The 18,715-nt window shown below is 40.1% G+C and overlaps 1 protein-coding gene across 1 annotated transcript in view; it reads left to right on the top strand.

Annotated features, from left to right (window-relative positions):
- The window catches only part of LOC139940304 (alpha-adducin-like), a 62,045-nt gene extending 43,833 nt beyond the window's left edge, over nt 1–18,212 (top strand). The window contains exons 5-14 of the mRNA XM_071936498.1: nt 3,067–3,296; nt 4,090–4,332; nt 5,199–5,399; nt 5,930–6,202; nt 6,674–6,784; nt 7,387–7,479; nt 9,140–9,196; nt 12,398–12,563; nt 13,199–13,309; nt 14,427–18,212. Coding sequence (XP_071792599.1) covers nt 3,067–3,296; nt 4,090–4,332; nt 5,199–5,399; nt 5,930–6,202; nt 6,674–6,784; nt 7,387–7,479; nt 9,140–9,196; nt 12,398–12,563; nt 13,199–13,309; nt 14,427–14,704 — 1,763 coding nt within the window. The 3' untranslated portion in view covers nt 14,705–18,212. The remainder of the gene's footprint in view (nt 1–3,066; nt 3,297–4,089; nt 4,333–5,198; nt 5,400–5,929; nt 6,203–6,673; nt 6,785–7,386; nt 7,480–9,139; nt 9,197–12,397; nt 12,564–13,198; nt 13,310–14,426) is intronic.
- Nucleotides 18,213–18,715: the final 503 nt, after the last annotated feature.

Raw genomic sequence — 18,715 nt, 5'->3', positions numbered from 1 at the left:
TCATCCACTTGGAGAAAAAAACCTGACCAACCGAACTAGTGCTGGATTGCCAATATCTAATTCATTGACTGGTTGGTTTGGTTTAATTTATATTACACTCAAGTAAAATAGCATGTCATAAATTTTGTTTATGCAAGTTTGCATAAAACAATCCAAAAAGCTACACTTAGTAAGGGGCTACAAGAAGACCAATTATTAATGTGAGAATAACTCGGGGGGGGGGGGGGAGCTTAAGGTAGTAATTGATATTGCTCTTATAACAATGGTTCTGAAGAACAATATTTGTTGACCAGCTCAATAAAATTGGGCCCTGCATATAAAAAGATGATTATTTTTTCTGTCACTACGATATCCTTGCATACCGTATAGTCATCAAGTCACACCCTTAATGATCAACTGTGTGCATTCTAAATATGCTGGATCTGCAGAGAGCCTGCAACCCCATTAGGATGCCAGCAGTAATCATTGTGCATAATGCAGCTCTTCATTATTTAAAGGGGGATCGTCAAATCAGTCAGGCGTGGTCTAGTTCCTAGAGTGCACCAAGCAATCGTGACTGCTGATTCTGTTTTATATTAAAATGAGAACAGGCTACTTTCATTTTGATTACATTATTTTTGAATTGAGAAAATAGATACATCAAACTGACTGGCAAAATGTGTATTTATGCTTGCCTACTAATATGTAAAGAGGTCAGCCAATTTGTTTTCTCCTCGTTCGAAGAAGAACTGTTGCCAAAAGGTGTTGCTAAGGGACAGCCACAGCCAATGTTTAAAAATGATGATGCCTTGACCAAGCCACAACATAAGCCACTAATTCAGACACGGCTATAAAACCAACCCGATGCGTAAAGTGCAAACAAGTCAGGCCCCTTTTTATGCAAAGAGAATTCCATAACACAGTTGGTGATGCACTAGTGAATATGACAAAAATGGTGTCTAGATAAATGTACACATATTTACACATACATGTAGAAGTGAAACCCTTCAGCACCAAATTATCTCAAATACCGAGCCAATCATAATCTCTTGTCATGTCCCATCCCAACAACAGGGTATTTCTAAACCTTCGCAGCGATCAGATAAATTATATTAAATGCAAGCTGCTGGAGGAACCAGCGACAAGGAAGCGTGCAGTCGAACCATATGAACATGGATGTTTGCTCCTAGCTAGCGGACTACACGGGGGGTTATGTTATACCTAAGGCCTTAGACAGCATGGGCCTGGGCTGTCCCATTCATTCTTTCATGACATCCTACAAAATATTATTTAAAGGTGATCTAACTGTGCAAAACTTCTTTATTTTTCCTATTTTATCTTTTTCACTCTCCTCTCTGTGTCTGTCTTTCAGACTTGATACTTTCAAATTAAAAAAACAACCTTAAAGGAACACGTTGCCTTGGATCGGTCAAGTTGGTCTTTGAAAGGCATTTGTAACCGTTTGTTTTAAAATGCAAATGGCTAGAAAGATGTTTTAAAAGTAGAATACAATGATCCACACACATTTGCCCCGAATTGCGTGGGTTTCCTTTGACTTTGCGAACTAACACGGTTGGCAGCAGTAATCATTGTGCATAATGCAGGTCTTCATTATTTAAAGGAGATCATCTTTCTAATCATGCATTCTATAACAAATGGTTACAAACGCTTTTCAAAGACCAATCCAAGGCAACGTGTTCCTTTAAATGGTAAAATTTGTTTGCGGAAGATGCACATTTTTTATTGCTGGTTTAGGAAAAAGCATTTCACTTGAAGCCAAATCAAAACTGAGATGCAAATGTTAAAGATTATATGAAGATGTTTTAACTTGAAACACTAAAATATACATTTAGTAAATATTTAAAATATTTATGTGTTTGAGAAAAAACTGGGCAGCAGTGGAAACAAGCACACAGGACTCAATCAAACTCTGGTGTTTCAGATCAGCAGAGATTGGGTTCAAGTCCCAGTCGTGAGACTTTGTGTGCATAAAAGCAAGACACTTTGCTTCGTCCTTCAGATGGGATGTAATGCTGTTGGTCTCATGTGCTCTGTTATGCACATAAATAACCCAGTTAACATTAATCGCTAGGACTAGAAGAGAAGGGGGTTTGCCTGTTCTTGGCAGAAGCTGCCCACTGCACTTTGTAAACCCTTATAAGGTGCTATGTACATAAATTGGTCTTGTAATACAAAACTTCAAAAACCTGGTTTAAAAATGTTTCTCTTTGTGCAAGTGCCTTGAGCACCATATGGTAGATTTGCACGACTATATCAGACTCCAATATTAATGTTGGGTTGTGATATCACTGGCGCAATGCTTGAACTACTAGTATTGCACAGTGACAAGGTCTAAGGCTACATGTATACGCTTGACAATAACAGGGCATGACAGTGAGCAAAGTGTACGGGTATCATGTATCTTTGTTGTTATTATGTATGTATGCATGATTCAGAGGGCAGAAGTCAACCTGGCCTAGACATTCACAGCGTGGTGTGATCTATGCTCAGATCAATCTGACAATATCCATGTACGATCATCGGGGTTTAAATGGGGGGGGGGGGGGTTGGGGTTCCACAAGATCGCTGGACTTGTAGCTCAGATTCTTTAATGGAAAGGGATATTATTTACAAGACGAGAAATCAAAATGAGAAGAGACTAGAATCATTATATGAGAGCACAGTTTTTATCATCTAAACGGTTCAATGGGTGATTTTTCAGCTGGAGAAACTGTGATTAAATGTGTAGCCTGAAAGTCTACATGCCTGAATGTCACAGAAGGGATAAAGAATATTAATTTTTGTTTTACCCATATACCGTTGTGTGTTGGCACTGTATTCTCCTAACTTTCCCAAAATTTGGTCTTGTTCTTGACGTATTATTTCTTAAAATAAAAAATACTTCTATATGGCACCTCCGAACAAAATGATGACCGAATAGGGAGCCCACTGCATGAAAATCCAGAGGTCAATGGTTCAAATCCGGTTCCAGTAACTTTTACCTTGTTAAATCCCAAATCATTTAAAAATGTACATAGTCAGTTTCCCTTGTGGTTTACTTTTTTATTTCTTGTTTCCTTTCACCAGCTACGCGTCTCCATGAAACAGACAATTTTCTGATCAACCCCTTCGGCCTGATGTACCATGAAATCACAGCCTCCTCCCTGGTGAAAGTGGACATGCTCGGACAGGTGGTTGACCCCGGCACCACGACCTACAGCCCCAACGTGGCTGGCCTAACACTGCACTCGGCAATCCACCACTGCAGACCAGACGCCAAGTGCATAGTGCATATTCACAATCCTGATGTGGTTGCGGTGAGTGAAGCTTGATACCGGTCTTAAATAAACCCACATCGCCCAAACAATTGCTGTGGTGCCCTGTGCTTTTGCTGTAACATTCAATTTGTCGAAAGATTGTAGATTTACAAACCAGCAGAAAAAATAAACAGAATTTCAGGCCTCGAAATAATCCACAGCACCCACAACAATTGTTGTGGTGCCCTGGGCTTTTTCAGTGGTGCCCTTTGCAAAGTTCCATTTCAACTTACATTTTCCTCATAGCAGTGCCCCTCCCTTACCAGAGGAAAATTGCCGTGCCCCTCAAGCTTCAAGATGTGCTTATAGTTATGAGAGTATAGAGGTTTGGGGAAGCAACACAACGGTTGCAGTGCGAGGAACCGTTTGAGGCATGTTTTTATAGAGGGACAGACTGGTAGGAACCTTTTACTTGAGTCTGATTAGTATCTCAGCACATGCTCATGGACTGTTACGTGTTCATGGACTGTTACGCTGGACTATCGGAAAGTTCCATTGGACTGCCGGAGCAGTGCCTCATTAAAACATTGCCAGAGACTTGAGGTTTGAATCCCGGTCTTGTTGTTCTTGGGCAGGACACTTTAACAAACTGAATGTTCTCATCATCCAGGAGTGAATTGGTACCTGCTGGGGTAGTGTGAGTGTTAAGCACTTAGAGCAACCATTTGACAGCCGGTGCTGCATTCTCCAAGGGAGTTGCCTCCATGAAGTCTCAGGCCTGGTAGTGTAAGGGGCTGTGAGACAAAGTTTAAAAGTGAGTTCTGAATGTCTATTTTTAAATTCTTCTCTTCAGGTGTCCTCAATGAAATGTGGCCTATTACCCCTGAGCCAGGAGGCGTTGATCTGCGGGGATGTCTCGTACTACGACTACAGCGGCATCATCATCGGCGAGCAGCAGAAGGATGAGATCATCCGTGCCCTCGGACCTAACAACAAAATACTGTTTCTGCGTAACCATGGTGTTGCCTGCTGCGGGGAGACTGTGGAAGAGGCCTACTACTGGACAGCTCAGGTCGTCACTGCGTGCACTTCTCAAGTAAGTTGACGGCATGCATAAAGCACTTGCCTCTCACCTCTGTGGCTGGGGTTTAATTCTCGGCTAAGGGGCATTTGTGAATAGAGCTGTGAGTTGATTTTCTCCAGCCTCTCCAGCTTTCCTCCCTTTTGTGTTCCATGGCCATTTCAGGTCAATGTAGCTGGCTGTATGTTTGTGGCAGGACCTCAAGCTGGTTCCAATATCATGGCTCTGCTTACCGCAGAATTCTATGCTTACGATCACTATTCTTCGCTTTTTGTGCAAGCGCTGACTTTCTGCGCTAGCTGTGTAAGCAAAGAATGCCTAGTATGCACAAACAAAATTCCGTGCTTGTGAAACACGCTTGATGTAAGCGTGGAAGCTCTTGCTTCTGAAAAAGGCGATTCTTTGCTTGCAGTAAGCAGAGTCATGTAATTGGGCACTGGTCTCCAATTGGGTCACGCCTGGTCCCAGGGCAGAGTTCAAGTTTACATGTAGGTCATGGTACTCCGAGTCCGGGTCCAGGAACAAAAAATGCACATTTTCAAGTCCTCCAGCACTGGTCAATGATTTTGAATGGTCAGATAGTAGGAGGGTCGACTGTGTACTCTGCATTCACCACTTGATATGTTGGAGGCCAACTTGTCATGTCTTCCATTGTACTCCGTGTTGGCCATCATATTACACTCGCTGTCAATACAAAATACTGTTCCCTTAAGCCTTCCTATACATTACACACCTTAGGAGAGAAGTATGTTTTCTCTATCCTTGCCTTCATTACATGTGTCCTTATTTGAGATTGGTCTTGTGCCACAGTAACCAAGCCATCTGTTTCCTGCTTTCAGTTTTCCGCTTTTTAACCAATTATTATTTCTGTTCTCCAATAGGTCAGGAGCATGTCTGTCGGCTTGGACAATCTCATCTTGCTGCCTGACAGCGTGAAGGAGGAGACGCGTAGAGTCGCCTTGCAAGGAGCTAGTGTGCCGATCAATCAGGAGCATGTGGAGGGGGAGAAGGCGCCAAGAGAGAGGAAATGGAAGATCGGAGAGCTGGAGTTTGAAGCCATGATGAGACAACTAGACAACATGGTATGGGCAGACAAACCTATAATAATCATTAATATGATTACCTATCTTCTTTGGCTTAACAGTCACACAAACACAAGCACAGTAGGCAATGTTCAAAACAAAAGGTGTGATCAAAAATAATGAAGACTAAGACGAGAAACATTCCATCAACAAAAGGGTTGTCGATTTTGTTGGCAAATTCCATTGTTTGTGATTTATCATCCACTTTAAATCAGCTCTGAACATTTCTAAGATTGCCAAACATTTTCCATGTCAGTAAGAAATGAAGTTTAACTTAAACTATTTAAGCTTGAAAGAGACTATATATTCCCACGACTGATCAAAATAAAAACTGACGTTTAAAAGGGACCACAAACTTCCAATTTGTTTTGAAAAAGGCACTTCCATTGAAAAATCTTAAGTCTATGGGAATCTTTTGGAGGGCCACCAATACTAAGACCAGGTTAGCAGACACCATGGCCTCCGTGACCATGGTAGATTCCAGGCTTATCACCAATTTTGACATTTTGTTTAAAACCATTTCCCCCCAGGGTCACCGAACAGGCTACGTGTACCATCAGCCTCTGATCCGCTCCGACCCCAAGCCACGCAGCGAGGTAGCCCACCCAGCAGCCTCCTCTTCAGTCACTTACTTCTATGATGACGACAAAGACGGCAGCAAGTACCAGTCCCCGATGAAGCTGATGAACCGCAAACAGGCTGGAGAGAAGACTAAGTGGCTGAACACGCCCAACACGTACACCAAGGTGGAGACGCAGGAGGAACTGAAGGAAGGAGATGAAACTCCCAAGAAGAAGACAGTGGTGAGGAGTCTTGATTGCGAGTCTGGTTTTCCTAAAAGTCCATGTTATAGACCCCTTGCACGCACATGCAGTGGCTGTGCCATGCTCATTATTTTTGTGGGCAATAGGTTTACCGTGTAAACACAGCATCGCCTAAAATGCGCATCCAAAATTACTCTGATGATGCAAACCTCTCTATTTTTGACGTGAATTCGACGTCACAACCCTCCTTTCGCAGCGATATTCGCAAGTGAGTTGAGCAAAGTTGAATCGCTGCGAATTTTTCGTTGCGAATTTGCAACGTCAACATTCGTGTGGCATTCACATTTGTAGGAAGTATGAACCCTGCTTAAGTTGTACTGGTTATACTTCCACAATGCAAAGTTTCATATCCTACATATGTGTTCTTATGGTTCATACTGTTGAGAAACTCCTTACCAATTGGCAATCTTAATTACTGAAGAAATTAATGTATTTTCTTGTGGTTTTTAGTGGGTATCGGACAGCGAGAAGCAGACTTCTGGAGATGCAATCCGAGTTGATTCTCACTCGTTCTCAAAGCTTTCTGATGATCCCAAGGAGCTGAAGAAGAGACAGAAAGACGTGAGTACAAAACAGGGACTACAATCCTGCCCCCCTCCCCCCCCCCCCCCCCTGCACCACGGCCCCTATGCCCCTTGTTGTTTCTCGTTGTGCCGTCTGCGCTTCCACCGAAATTCACCGGGGGGACGGGGGAGAGAATATTTATTGTCACAAGGGAAGCATTTTGGCCAGGATTGTACATGCCAGTCTTCTAGCTTTTGCATGAATTCTTCCTTTTGTCATTTTTTTCCTGAAGAAAATGGATTTTGGGATTTCAATGTATGTTTGTATCTTTAGGGTCTAAATGGTTTAAGGGAAGGTATATATTTGGTACCCACTTCTAAAACTAATGTCAATAAAAACTTACTTAGTTAGAAATACAGCAACGTTTGATAGTAAAGCATCTTGGGAATCATTTCACTTTGAAGTAATGTGGTTATGGACAAAATATTCCACTCTTTACTCCCCAACATTTGAATTTGAGAACTGTTACTGTCAGAAACATTACTCGGATTGTGTGTTACAATAACGAATTGTTCTTCCTGCATTGGCTTAACCTCACCGGAAACAAAGCGCTTGTCATGAGGAAACTTAAAAATGTACTTCTCCCTGGTCCTATTTAGATCAAGGCAGATCGGTTCGACGACAAAGTGACAGCTGGCCCCATCTCTGAAGTGTTGTCTGGCGTACAGTATGGTGACAGTCGCAAACAACAGGTGGGTTGATATTACATGCACCTCTTCACCCATTCCGTATCACTCACTATCAAAGTAGTGTATCCATGCCTCATGAAAACGTAGGAGGCAGCTTTTTATTTTACATTTATGGAGTGGTGGTAGATTGGATTGTCTATGTGTGTTGGTTGTCACGCAAATATCACCCAAACTGCACCACAAATCCATTCATGTTAAGTTTTTTTTCAGCAATTCAATTTAAAGTTGCATTTATTTCCATACTTCATGATTATTTCGAAACAGTACATAGCCAAGAAGTAAAGTATAAAAGTAAAAAAAAAAACAAACAATAAAAAACTTTTTCAAGTCAGAATTTTGTGTGTGTGGAGGCATCATCTAGAAGCCGAAGGCTTAGGGTGAGATGCCTGATGGACAGACAACAAAAAACAGGAATAAGAACAAACAGACAAACAGCATACCACAAATGCACTTGGTGTTTTTTCTTTTACTTTACTTTGTTCAGGTGGGTGTTTTTTAACACTGGGTGTTTGGGCAGAATAATTTGGTCAAAATAACCATGTTTGTCAATTGTTTTTACCAATGTCCCTATAGAGACACATTGGACCTTACTGTTGGGCCCAATTGTACAAGGGTTGAAATTGTTTGGTCCTTGTTTTATGGTGCCAAGACAGTTTTCCTTTTAAGGGGTGGTGGTTGGGGTTGATACCAAGTGCATGGATTTTTCTTAAAACCCTACAGACGATAGCTTTTCTTTCGCATCTTGGTTTCTTGGTTTTGCATGTGTTTTTTATCGAGGTATAAAGATTTGGTTGGGTGTGCTTTGCATGGCATTCTGCAAGATACATTTTATGCCTCCAGTCATCTTAGTTTTTCAATCCACGATTTGTATCGTCCACAGACTTCAAATGCATTCCATAACTTGCACTTACATTTATATTAAAAAAAAAGACAAAAAAAAAGACACCATATTACGTATGAGACTACATGTTTCATGATGTGGAAGGTTCATGGGGATTCATTTTGTGGGTAGCGACAACACATGCATGAGGCAAAATCAAGGTTAAGGCTCAGAATTTCAGGTTTAAACATTTTGGAAACTGGTACATTGTGGCCCAATTGGTTTATGGCATAATTTGTGTTATACTAACATCAATGACGGTTTAACATGTATTTTAATTATCATGTAAAAAATCATTACCCTTTTTTTACAAAGAATGTTTAATGGCCAAATGTTTACACCTGTATATGTGAACTAGTGTAACAGAAGCAGTCGGGTTAAAAAGCAGTGAAAAGGGAGCTAAGCAGAATGCACTCAACAAACATACATGTGCAAATTGTGACTGATGCGCAAACAAAATAATCAAGATAAAATCATTTAGCATTCCCTAGATGGCATTGTAGTGCTTTTAAAACCAAAGATAGACAAAAAGCTGTAAACATTTCAAGGACTCTGTTTCAATTCAGCTTGCATTGACCAAACTTCCCACAATTTGGGTCCAGAAGGCCCCCAGTTTTGACAAGTTTGTCTTGGGGAGCCCCCACCCCGCCCTTACTGAATGAGTAGAGGCACATGATTTAGTATTAAGCTTCAGCATCACCCCATGCATTTTCCATTCTTCACATCCGTAGACAACATATTAGCTTTTAGAGACATCCGTCTATATTTTGCTCTTTCTCTTAGCTTGCTAGGGATGCCCCATTGTCTAACTCAAAGGAGTGTCTTCAAGAGTCACCCAAGGTATCTTGACCTTTGACCCAAGCCTGCATCATCAAATCTGCTTGGAACACCTTTTTTGTTTGTTCCGAACCGCACTGTTCTTTTCCGGTGTCAACCGTTTTCCCGCTCAGTTGCATTCAATACTTGCTCTGCTTTTTCTTCTGTTTTGCTTTTGTCTTCATCACATATTCACACGCAGATGCTAGTTTTGCACAGTACTTGTTGCACAGTACTTTTTAGTGTAGTTTTGAGATTGGTTCCGTCTATCAGATCTGGTTGTGAAATTTGCTCAAAGCCACGGGCATGTCTGAATATTCACTTGTAGCTGCATGGCCAGATTCATGCTGAAAGGTTTTGGTGTTTGGTTTCTGAATATACTTTGTCAGATAATGATGTTTCAAAACCCAAGTTTTTTAAACTATCCGAGATCCTTAGAAAGAAATACTTTCATAGCACCATGGTTAATAAAGCACTTTTGTGAATGGGAGACTTTCCAATGTAGGTGGCTGCGGATTTACAGGTAAACGTAGTTCTGAACATGCGCATAGTTCTGAGAACAATGGCTGCACCTGGTAAGTCTGCTGCCACATATCGACCCAGAAAGTCACCTATTGGGTTTGCCTGAAAAATGGTTGATGCACTTTTCTCACCTTTCTAATCTAAAATGGTATACATAAGCCATGTCTGCCTTGGATTTTTTTGGGGTAAACTAACCGAGCAAATGGGTATCTTTACCAATATAAGTCCAGCGCGAACAGCCCATGAAAAATTCAACAAGGTAACTTGACCGAATCCAATGGGTTCCAGTCATCTTCTACTCAGGTAATTAACCTCATTCAGTTTAATCAAGCCAAAAAGTCCAGTGCGGTCGCAACGTCCTGGTAAAAACCAGCCTGTAAAACACCACGTGCGGTTCTCTGCAGAGCCATGATCACATGACACACGGAAATAAACTACGACATGCATGTGTGATGTTCACACTCTGTTGTTGTCTCGGCAGTATATTGAAGTCAGAAATTGGTTCCTTTGCTTGCGTTAATTGCTTTGCTTCCTATCTTTTCAACCACTACAAGCTAGGTCATGTATTCTGTCACATCCGGTTAAAGATTACTGGCGTAGCGCCCTCATGTGTTTATGTTTAGTCAGTCGGTTTGTTTTACCACTGTCTCGGTTAGTTTACTAGCGTCAAATTATCCAAGTGCAGACACGGGTAATATTTTATCATTGGAATGTTAGCTATGGTCTCGGTTAACTATTAATTTAATGCGAACGCGACTTAAAGAAATAGACGTAAGTATGGCTGGGCATGTCCTTTAGGATAGGCGTTATTAACCGTATTTTTACTTTTATTTGGGGAGAGAGGGGGAAGAGGAATATGAATGTTTGTTGTTTTGATTCCACGTTTTGCTAATACTAACCCATTTTGTGAGGCACTCTTGTTGTTTGTCATGCAATATTTGGACAGTTTTTTAATACAGAAAGCTTTGTGAAGTGAATCTCTATTTTGTAAAGTCGATCAACAAAATTGGTACTAACTTCTTAAAGATGCTTCAAAAGCACAAAACAAAATCAACTAAGCAAAATAATGCTTACCAGTAAAATACTACATGTACCAGCCAAAGTACCATACACATGTTTAAACTGGTATCCTGTTCATTTCTGCGATTAAGCAGGAAATTTGTAAGCAAATGTTTCCTGCATTTTTAAGCAGTGCATGTGCGCCCGGATGCCATCAGCAATTCGCAGATGTGGCCCTTTAGTGTTGACTAATGTAGTTGACCAGTATACATGCACTTGGCAAAGACTGAAGTACAAGAAAATAATTATTGGAAAGTTCATTTGCTTCAAAATCCAGCAAGAACAACAAGAAAAATTGTTGATGCACAGTGATGATGTTTTGCAAAATAGAATACTTGGTTGAACATGCGCCTGCTTTGGACAGTTTTGATTAACAAGCTGTCTGTTTTTGATTGCTCTTGCAAGCTAACATGTTTTCCTTTTCAAAGAATTGTGCAATCAATAATTTAATTTTGAGACTCCATGCAGAAATATTTGTCCATGCAGTATTTCTTTTATACAAATCATCAACAAGTTTGGTTATTGGTTGTTTGTTTTTGATGAATGTTTGGGCGTAGCTTGAAGCATCTTTAATGTTTCTTTTATAAGGTTTTGTTAAAATGTTTGGTGCAAGTTTTAACAATGCTTTAAATGTTGTATATGTCAGCGATGAGATTTGACAAATTTAACATCTCCTGAATAACAACTTCTGGGGTTTACTTAAAGCCTGTTGTCAGACCCAGAGCCTCATAAATTATTGCAATTCAGAAGGTTTACAGACCCTGTGCATCATCAGAAATGAATGACAACACAGGTTCTGGACACAATATGGAATATATCTCCCTTCCTGTCTGTGTTGACTGCTTGACCATTTCAAAGGATATTTTACAGTTCAAAGAGATTAAGAGAAATTCTGAAATCAGGAAAACAAAATGGAAAATCACATGCCTGACATCTTCGCTATAAAAATAAAAATATATTGCACCATCCACCATGCTTAAAACCCCCCTTCACCCACTCTTAAGCCCTGTTCATACTTCCTGTTCATACTTCCCGCGTATGTGATTCAAAACTTGACTGCGCACATTTGCAACAAATAATTCAAAAGAGTTGAAATTAGCTCAACTCCTAGCTCAATTCGCAATAAACCAGGGCTATGCCTAAAACTTGTATTGCATTCGCATTCTCAGGAAGTATGAACCGCGCTTTACTCCATCCCATGTTTCTTGTTCACATAATGGTCATTTTCAGCTTTCTTAGCAACAACCACTCATCAGGTGCACTGAAGGGGACAAGCCAAGTTCGTATTATAATACAAGAAAGTAACGGGTGAATGAATCTAATAACATAAGATAGAGTCAGTGATTAAAGAGCATCTATTCCTGGTAGTGGGACTGGACACCAAGGCCCCTATGAAGTCATCAATCATTACTGGTCAATACTCTCAAATGATAGGGAGGCCGCCAACAAAGGGCTAGGTAGCTCAGTTGGTAGAGCATGGGCATGTTAATTCGTAGGTTTCTGGTACGAGTTCCACTCTAGTAAATTTTTCTATGTTCAACCCCAAATAATCTCAAATGAGATTTAGAAGTTCTGACATATTATTGCGTACATTGTTACTGTGTTTTAATACTTTGGTGCTTTGTGGTCGTTTTGTCATACTAGGGTGGTGGAGGAGATCAGATCACCGCTGCCTCCAAGGGCATCATCGAGCGAAGCCATCAGAAGGACGCTCTGTTGTACACAGCCTACGCACCCAATCCATTTGAGAACATGTCAGAGGAGGACATCTTGCAGTACAAGAAAGAGATTGCCGAGAAGACCGGCCAAGGTAAGTCTTTGTGACTTTTTATCCCCCCTCACAACGTATGTAGTTAGACCAAGTCTGGTCGTCTGTCCAGGCAGCGCAATTTTTCCCCCAGGACTGTTGAGGCCACTTACCATAAATGGGAGTGTTTTACCTACTTTCGGGTCTGTTTCCCCGCCAGGACAGATGACGCCACTTGGCATGCGCCCATATGGTAAGTGGCCTCATCTGTCCTGGAAAAAAAAAAAACGAGTCCAGGCAAGTGGCTTTTTGTCATGCCAGTAAACTTATGACCTTGCAACTCTGACAGTCTAGTGTTTTTCAATTGAATAATGGTACATTTACTTCACTGTGTGACATCTTGAACAGAAACAAATTTGTTGAAATGCGACTTTGAGTCTGCTAATTACCTCCCATGTTAATGAAGTATACTTCATACAAAACCATGATTTTATTACCAGAAATTAATTGTTACAAAAATAAGGCATGAAGGTTTGCAACTTCTAGGCATCACTGTTATTGAGATTGTTAACAATTGAGTAGATCTGAACAGTCTCACTTGGCAGTTGGAGGGTACCAGCCAAATGTCGAAATCAAAGAGATATTGTGTGGAAGTAGTCTTAAACCCAATCTCTCCCACTATGTATTCACTGTTCCAGATGTGAAAGAAATCGAGCTGATTGTGCAAGCACCAGACTCACAGATGAATGGTCCCGATGTAACGGAGGAGTCAACCACAACTAAGAGAGAGGTTATCATAACCAAGGGTGGTGAGTACCAGTTATTGGTTGGTCACAATATCATGACTTGTTCATAGGATCTTGACTTCAGTATACAAATTACGTCATGACCTAGCACAGCTTCATCAAGGACTAAATATAAAACTTGTTAACTACTCGCTTCGATCTGGCTCCCTGCTCGTCCTAGTTCTTCCGAGGTCCATAACAGTTTGTTATGGTAACCAGCTGTTTCACACATTGGTCATGTCCTCGAGAATAAACTACCCAATTCTATCTGGAACATTACAACATCTTATGTTAATTTAACATCTTGTATATCGATGCGGTACTCGCTGCCAAAACATAGTATTCGAATTGCCTCTAGCTACCGGGCAACCTCGGTAGTCTAGTTGGTAAGACACTGCTCTAGAATTGCAAGGGTCGTGGGTTCGAATCCCACTCGAGAAACATGCCTGTGATATTTTTTCACAGGACTTGGGGGGGAAAGTACTGGGTATACAGTGCTAACACACATCGGTGTATGGGTAAAAACCAAAATTAATATTCTTTATCCCCGATGCAGATTTAGCATCTTATATATTTGGAGAACTGAAGACACTACTCTGTACACAAGCATACTGTTTTTAGTTGCCTAAGCAATACCTTTTTTTCACAATATTTAACAATTGTAAATCTTTTTGCTGAAGTGCCATATGAGTTGAGCATTTTATAACGTGCACTTTATAATGTGCACTTATCCATATATTAGGAATTGATGGCTGTCGCAGTGGCTATGGCTTGATTACAGCCAAAGCTGTAACCCAAGCTGGTTTTAATTCCATAGAGCTGCTTCAGCAGAGAATGCTGGTTAAAAATGTCTTGCTTAGAATTAAAGCATCAGGCCTGATACTTCATGGAGGCAACGGTGTCCTTGAAATGCTCCAGTTGAAATTTACAATTTCCTCATTAGGTACCCTTTGTCAAGGAGAAAACGCCTTGGTGCCCTTGCCCTTTCAAAAAACAAAGCGTACAGGGTTGAAACATGATACCAGTGAAATCCCAGATTGTACATGTGACATAGTAGCTTGCCTGGTAACCTTAAATCTATATCTTAAAAACCAAACGATAACCATCCGTGATTCTTCTGTTGTTTCCCTTCATCTTGTAGAAGATGGATCTGAAATCAAAACTACCCGAGTTGTAACAACCAAGTTCACAACCAAAGAGACGACACTGAATGGTGACGAGGCAGAGGTAGAGGAAGGCGAGGACGACGACGAGAGGGCAGCTTCACCCCAAGACGCAGCGCTGAGGAGCGCCAGCAGCGCAGAGGCGTCGCCGACTAAAGACGCCACCTCTCCCTCTAAGAAGAGCAAGGACAAGCAAAAGAAGAAGTTCAGAACCCCTTCATTCCTCAAGAAAAAGAAGGAGAAGGCAGACAGTTAAACACCTTGCTCAAGCTCAAAACAATTCCAGCTTTTGTTGAGGGTCGTTGAACAGCTGCTCAACCTCTGATGTGGCCTCATTATCTTGTCCAAAAAGGGTAGATGGAACCGGTTAGAACCTGTTCCAACCGGTCGTTGACAGTATGTAATAGTACAATTTTATCCAAAATGGCTGCGGTCGCACCGGTTTGAAGCAGTTAGTTTACCGATAATGATTTTTTTTTTCCTTCTCTCTCCCTTTTTTTATACTTGATTAAAAAAAGTTTGTAATGCATTGCTCTCCTCTGCTTCAGTTTTTTATTTCTCTTGTGAACGCTTTTTTTTTGGGGTGAAATTAAGAGGGATGTGTTTTCAACCCTGGATAAGTCTGCCATTTGGGCAATGCACGCTCACTCGGCATGTTTGTGATTTGCTGGGGGGTGGGGAAGTTGGATGTTTTAAGCAGTGCTCATTCAGTAGTTAAATCAGTCTAGTTTGCGCTCAATCATAATTAAATATGTAATACTGTTTAACAGTGTATTCATGTACACTAAGATGACGTTGAGAGAGGCAGCTTACGTCGTTTTTAAAACTATCGGTGGCGTGAATGTCATTAGCGTCCTCTTAAATAAATAAGTGTTGACAATGGGGGATTCTTGAAGCCCGTGTCTTATGGAAGTTGTGTTGTTAATAATATATGTGGTCGATTTTTAATCGTGGGGTTGGATGTTTCTAACCATTGGGTTTTTGACATCTTGTAGTAAAAACCCTTGTATTCCGGTCACATTGCCTGTAAATTTGATTCCAGATAACTGCAAGAAAAAAGACAAGATAAAATAGTTGCCAAGTATACACTAACTCATACTTTGGATAGATTGTCGGAAATATACAAACCAACCCAATGGGTTGATGTTGCTGCATTATCTTTAAAAAAAAAGGAAAACTGAAAAATGCAAGAAACCCGTCGCTAGGGGAAATTGAAATGCACAACTACGTAAAGATTTTTTTTTTTAGAGCACACCCCCCCAAATATTGTAGATTTAAACTTAATCTTAAGTATTGATAACTGTTTTAAATGTGCCATGTGACATTCTAAAGATTGTAAATGTAAAATGTCTACTGCTCATTGATGAAAATATGAAGATCCTTAAAAAATGTTTGTCGGTGGTAATATGTGTAGAATTTAATGTGTACATTTTAATTATTCGCTGTTGCATAGATGTGTGTAGTGCAAAAAACGTGGGACAATTCTTAAATGTAATGAATATAAAACTAAGAGGAAAATCTAGAAAGCCTGCAGCGGCGGAAAATGACAGAGGTAAGTTTGTTGACCTTGATCGGAGGAGGGGGTTCTTTCTGTGTTTTTTTTTGCGATTTGTAAAATATTACAGGAGTTTTTTTTAATTACCAAACGAGTGGTGCGGCCGTTGGCCGAGTGACAAATTCTTCACTTTGAAAGTTGGTGCACAGGCTTGTGACTGGCATGTCATGATCATGTGATGAGCATGTGACCATCGGCGTGGTGTCCATGCCCACAGCATGTGAGTCGTCATGTCATGGCCATGTGTTCAGCATGTGACAGAAATGAACGGAAGGCGTGGCATAGTAGAAGGGGGGAGGAGGAGAAATTTGTAACCCTTGTCCGTTCCTGGCATCTAAGATCAAGAGAATTATCTCTGAACGAGATGAACGTCGCTGGCAAAGATGAATTCAAAAAGAAATTCTGACACTAATTGAACAAAGCGGGGAATGGAGGGATTTTGGGAGTCAAAAATTGTTGGTATGATTCTGATCTTTTTGCACTCGCAGTGTACTTGAGTGATGTAGATATAAAAACCGTAGATAGTCCAGCTTTATTCAACAGTGAAGTAGAACTACGCCGTCATACATTTCTACATTTAAACATTTTATAAATGCGCCCCCTAAGTACAACACATTTTCCTGTATATGTGTAACTGTAGTGTAGTAGCACAAGTATTCTTGTCGATGGATCCTGTTCACGTGTAATTTATAACTTGAGTGTAAAACTTACGAGTCGGTATAAACACTGCATGAATAGTGATATGTATTGCAAATAATAGTACTTGGAATATCTGTAGTTGACAATTGTACAAGAATCATATTAAATAAAATGATTGAAAGAAGAAAACAGCGAGAAAAAAAAAAATTAAACCTGATGTATTTAATAAATAAGTAGGGTTTTTGTTTTTCCATGTTATTTTTTATGTTAAATTTGCAATTGAATATTTTGTAGAATGAAGCTGCAAATTTGTGAATAAAATAGTATCATTTCCCATATATGGGGATGAAGAAACACAGCAACACCACAATGGGAAAATGTGACTCCGAAAGTCAAACATTCTTTTGCCCAAACATACTACTTACAATTTGGGTTTTATTTGCATGATGTTTCTAGGGCTACTCATTAAACAGAGTTTGACATTCCTCAGCACTGTGACTTTGTAGTTATTCTGTTGAATAACAGGCAGTAGATGTTAATGCGGTGAGCCATGGGAAACAAAATGGCTACCGCAAGGAATATCTCATATGTCGGCCATAATTTCAAAATGAGTTAATGACAAAAACTTGATGTAGATGCAACAGTATGGTTTGAAATGGTTTGACTGCCATCACAATTGAGCCTTTGATGTTGTATAGTGTCGGACAACGTTGGGCAACACCCATCCATTACTGCAGAGGCAAATAACTCCCTTGGGCATATTCCCTGGGCCTTGCCTTGGTGCCCCATCACACTTGCATTGCCCTATAGCGATACCCTTATCTGGAACCAAGGAAAAGTGCCTTGCCCCTCATAAGAACAAAGTACTGGGCCTGTAAACTAAAATGTCTGTAGTACATTTTTTGAAAGTGTTAAAAAAAAAATTAATACAACAGCCGAAATGTAAGGCTATTTCAACTTTTTGCATCTGAAACCACTGACAGTTAACGGATTGGATAAACAATAACATTTTACAAATTAGAACTTGCAATTCTTGCTTCAAATTGTTTATGGAACATTTTGACGACGCTTCTTTTCTTTTTTATCTACTGGAATATTCTGATCCAACTGATGTGGTATAGTCATCAGCAGTTATCGTTTAGGATGGTTTGCTAAGCATGTATCATACTATGACTAAGCGCAGCTTGTTTTTTTTTTTGTTAACATCAACAGTGTCTCTAGTTTCCCCTAGTTTTTTATTTTGTTTTCCCTTCTTTATTTTTCAGGTAATTTACATTTTGAAAGTACTATTTGTCTAAGACAATACTGTAACAAAATGGTTAAACAAGATAATACATTAATTTTAGGTCAGACCAGTTACTGGTTTGAAATATAGTGCAGTACTTTGTATTAAAATATTCAGTTTATAATATCAATTTTTCTTTTGTTTGTTTGTTATGTCGGTAAAGAAAATGAATTAAATTAACATGCCATTGCCTTGCTTGCATATGGATGTAACATTGTAGTCGAAAACAAGTAAGAGAACGACATTGATGAACAGGCCCGTCGTACGCTCAATTTGTTGTGCAAATATACATAGGTCGGAAAACTCTATGATTTTTTTGTTAGTGATGCCATGACACGTTGATTGAAAATGAAGATGTTAAATACATGAATCCTTGGCTAACGTTGCAAAGATGCTAAGCAGACAAATGTGCTTACCATAGAAAACAGTTGCTTAGCATAAACGGGTCACCAGCCAGAATGACATGGTTTGATGTGTACTTTTCACTGGTTCCCATGCCAAATGGTGTCTAGCATTATTTTCTGCTTAACGTCTGTGCAAATCCTTGCCCTGCTTCGATTGGACAAAGTTGGTTTCAGTATGTTTTTGTGTCTGGGGTCAATTTATTATTGGATCACAAAATACACTCGGATCAAGGGGAACAAAAACTCAAGAGTAATCATGTCTCTAATGAATTGGGATTATATGTTTTTGATTTGTAGAAACTTTTTAACTTTAAAATGATGCCTGTAGGTTGATGCTATGTTTAAACACTTATGGTATGTTCAGTAAAGAGATTTCCGTAAAAA

This window comes from Asterias amurensis, chromosome 8 (genome assembly GCF_032118995.1).
Source record: "Asterias amurensis chromosome 8, ASM3211899v1".
Lineage (NCBI taxonomy): Eukaryota > Metazoa > Echinodermata > Asteroidea > Forcipulatida > Asteriidae > Asterias > Asterias amurensis.
Note: the sequence above shows the minus strand (reverse complement) of the source record. Positions and strands in the feature narration are given on the sequence as shown.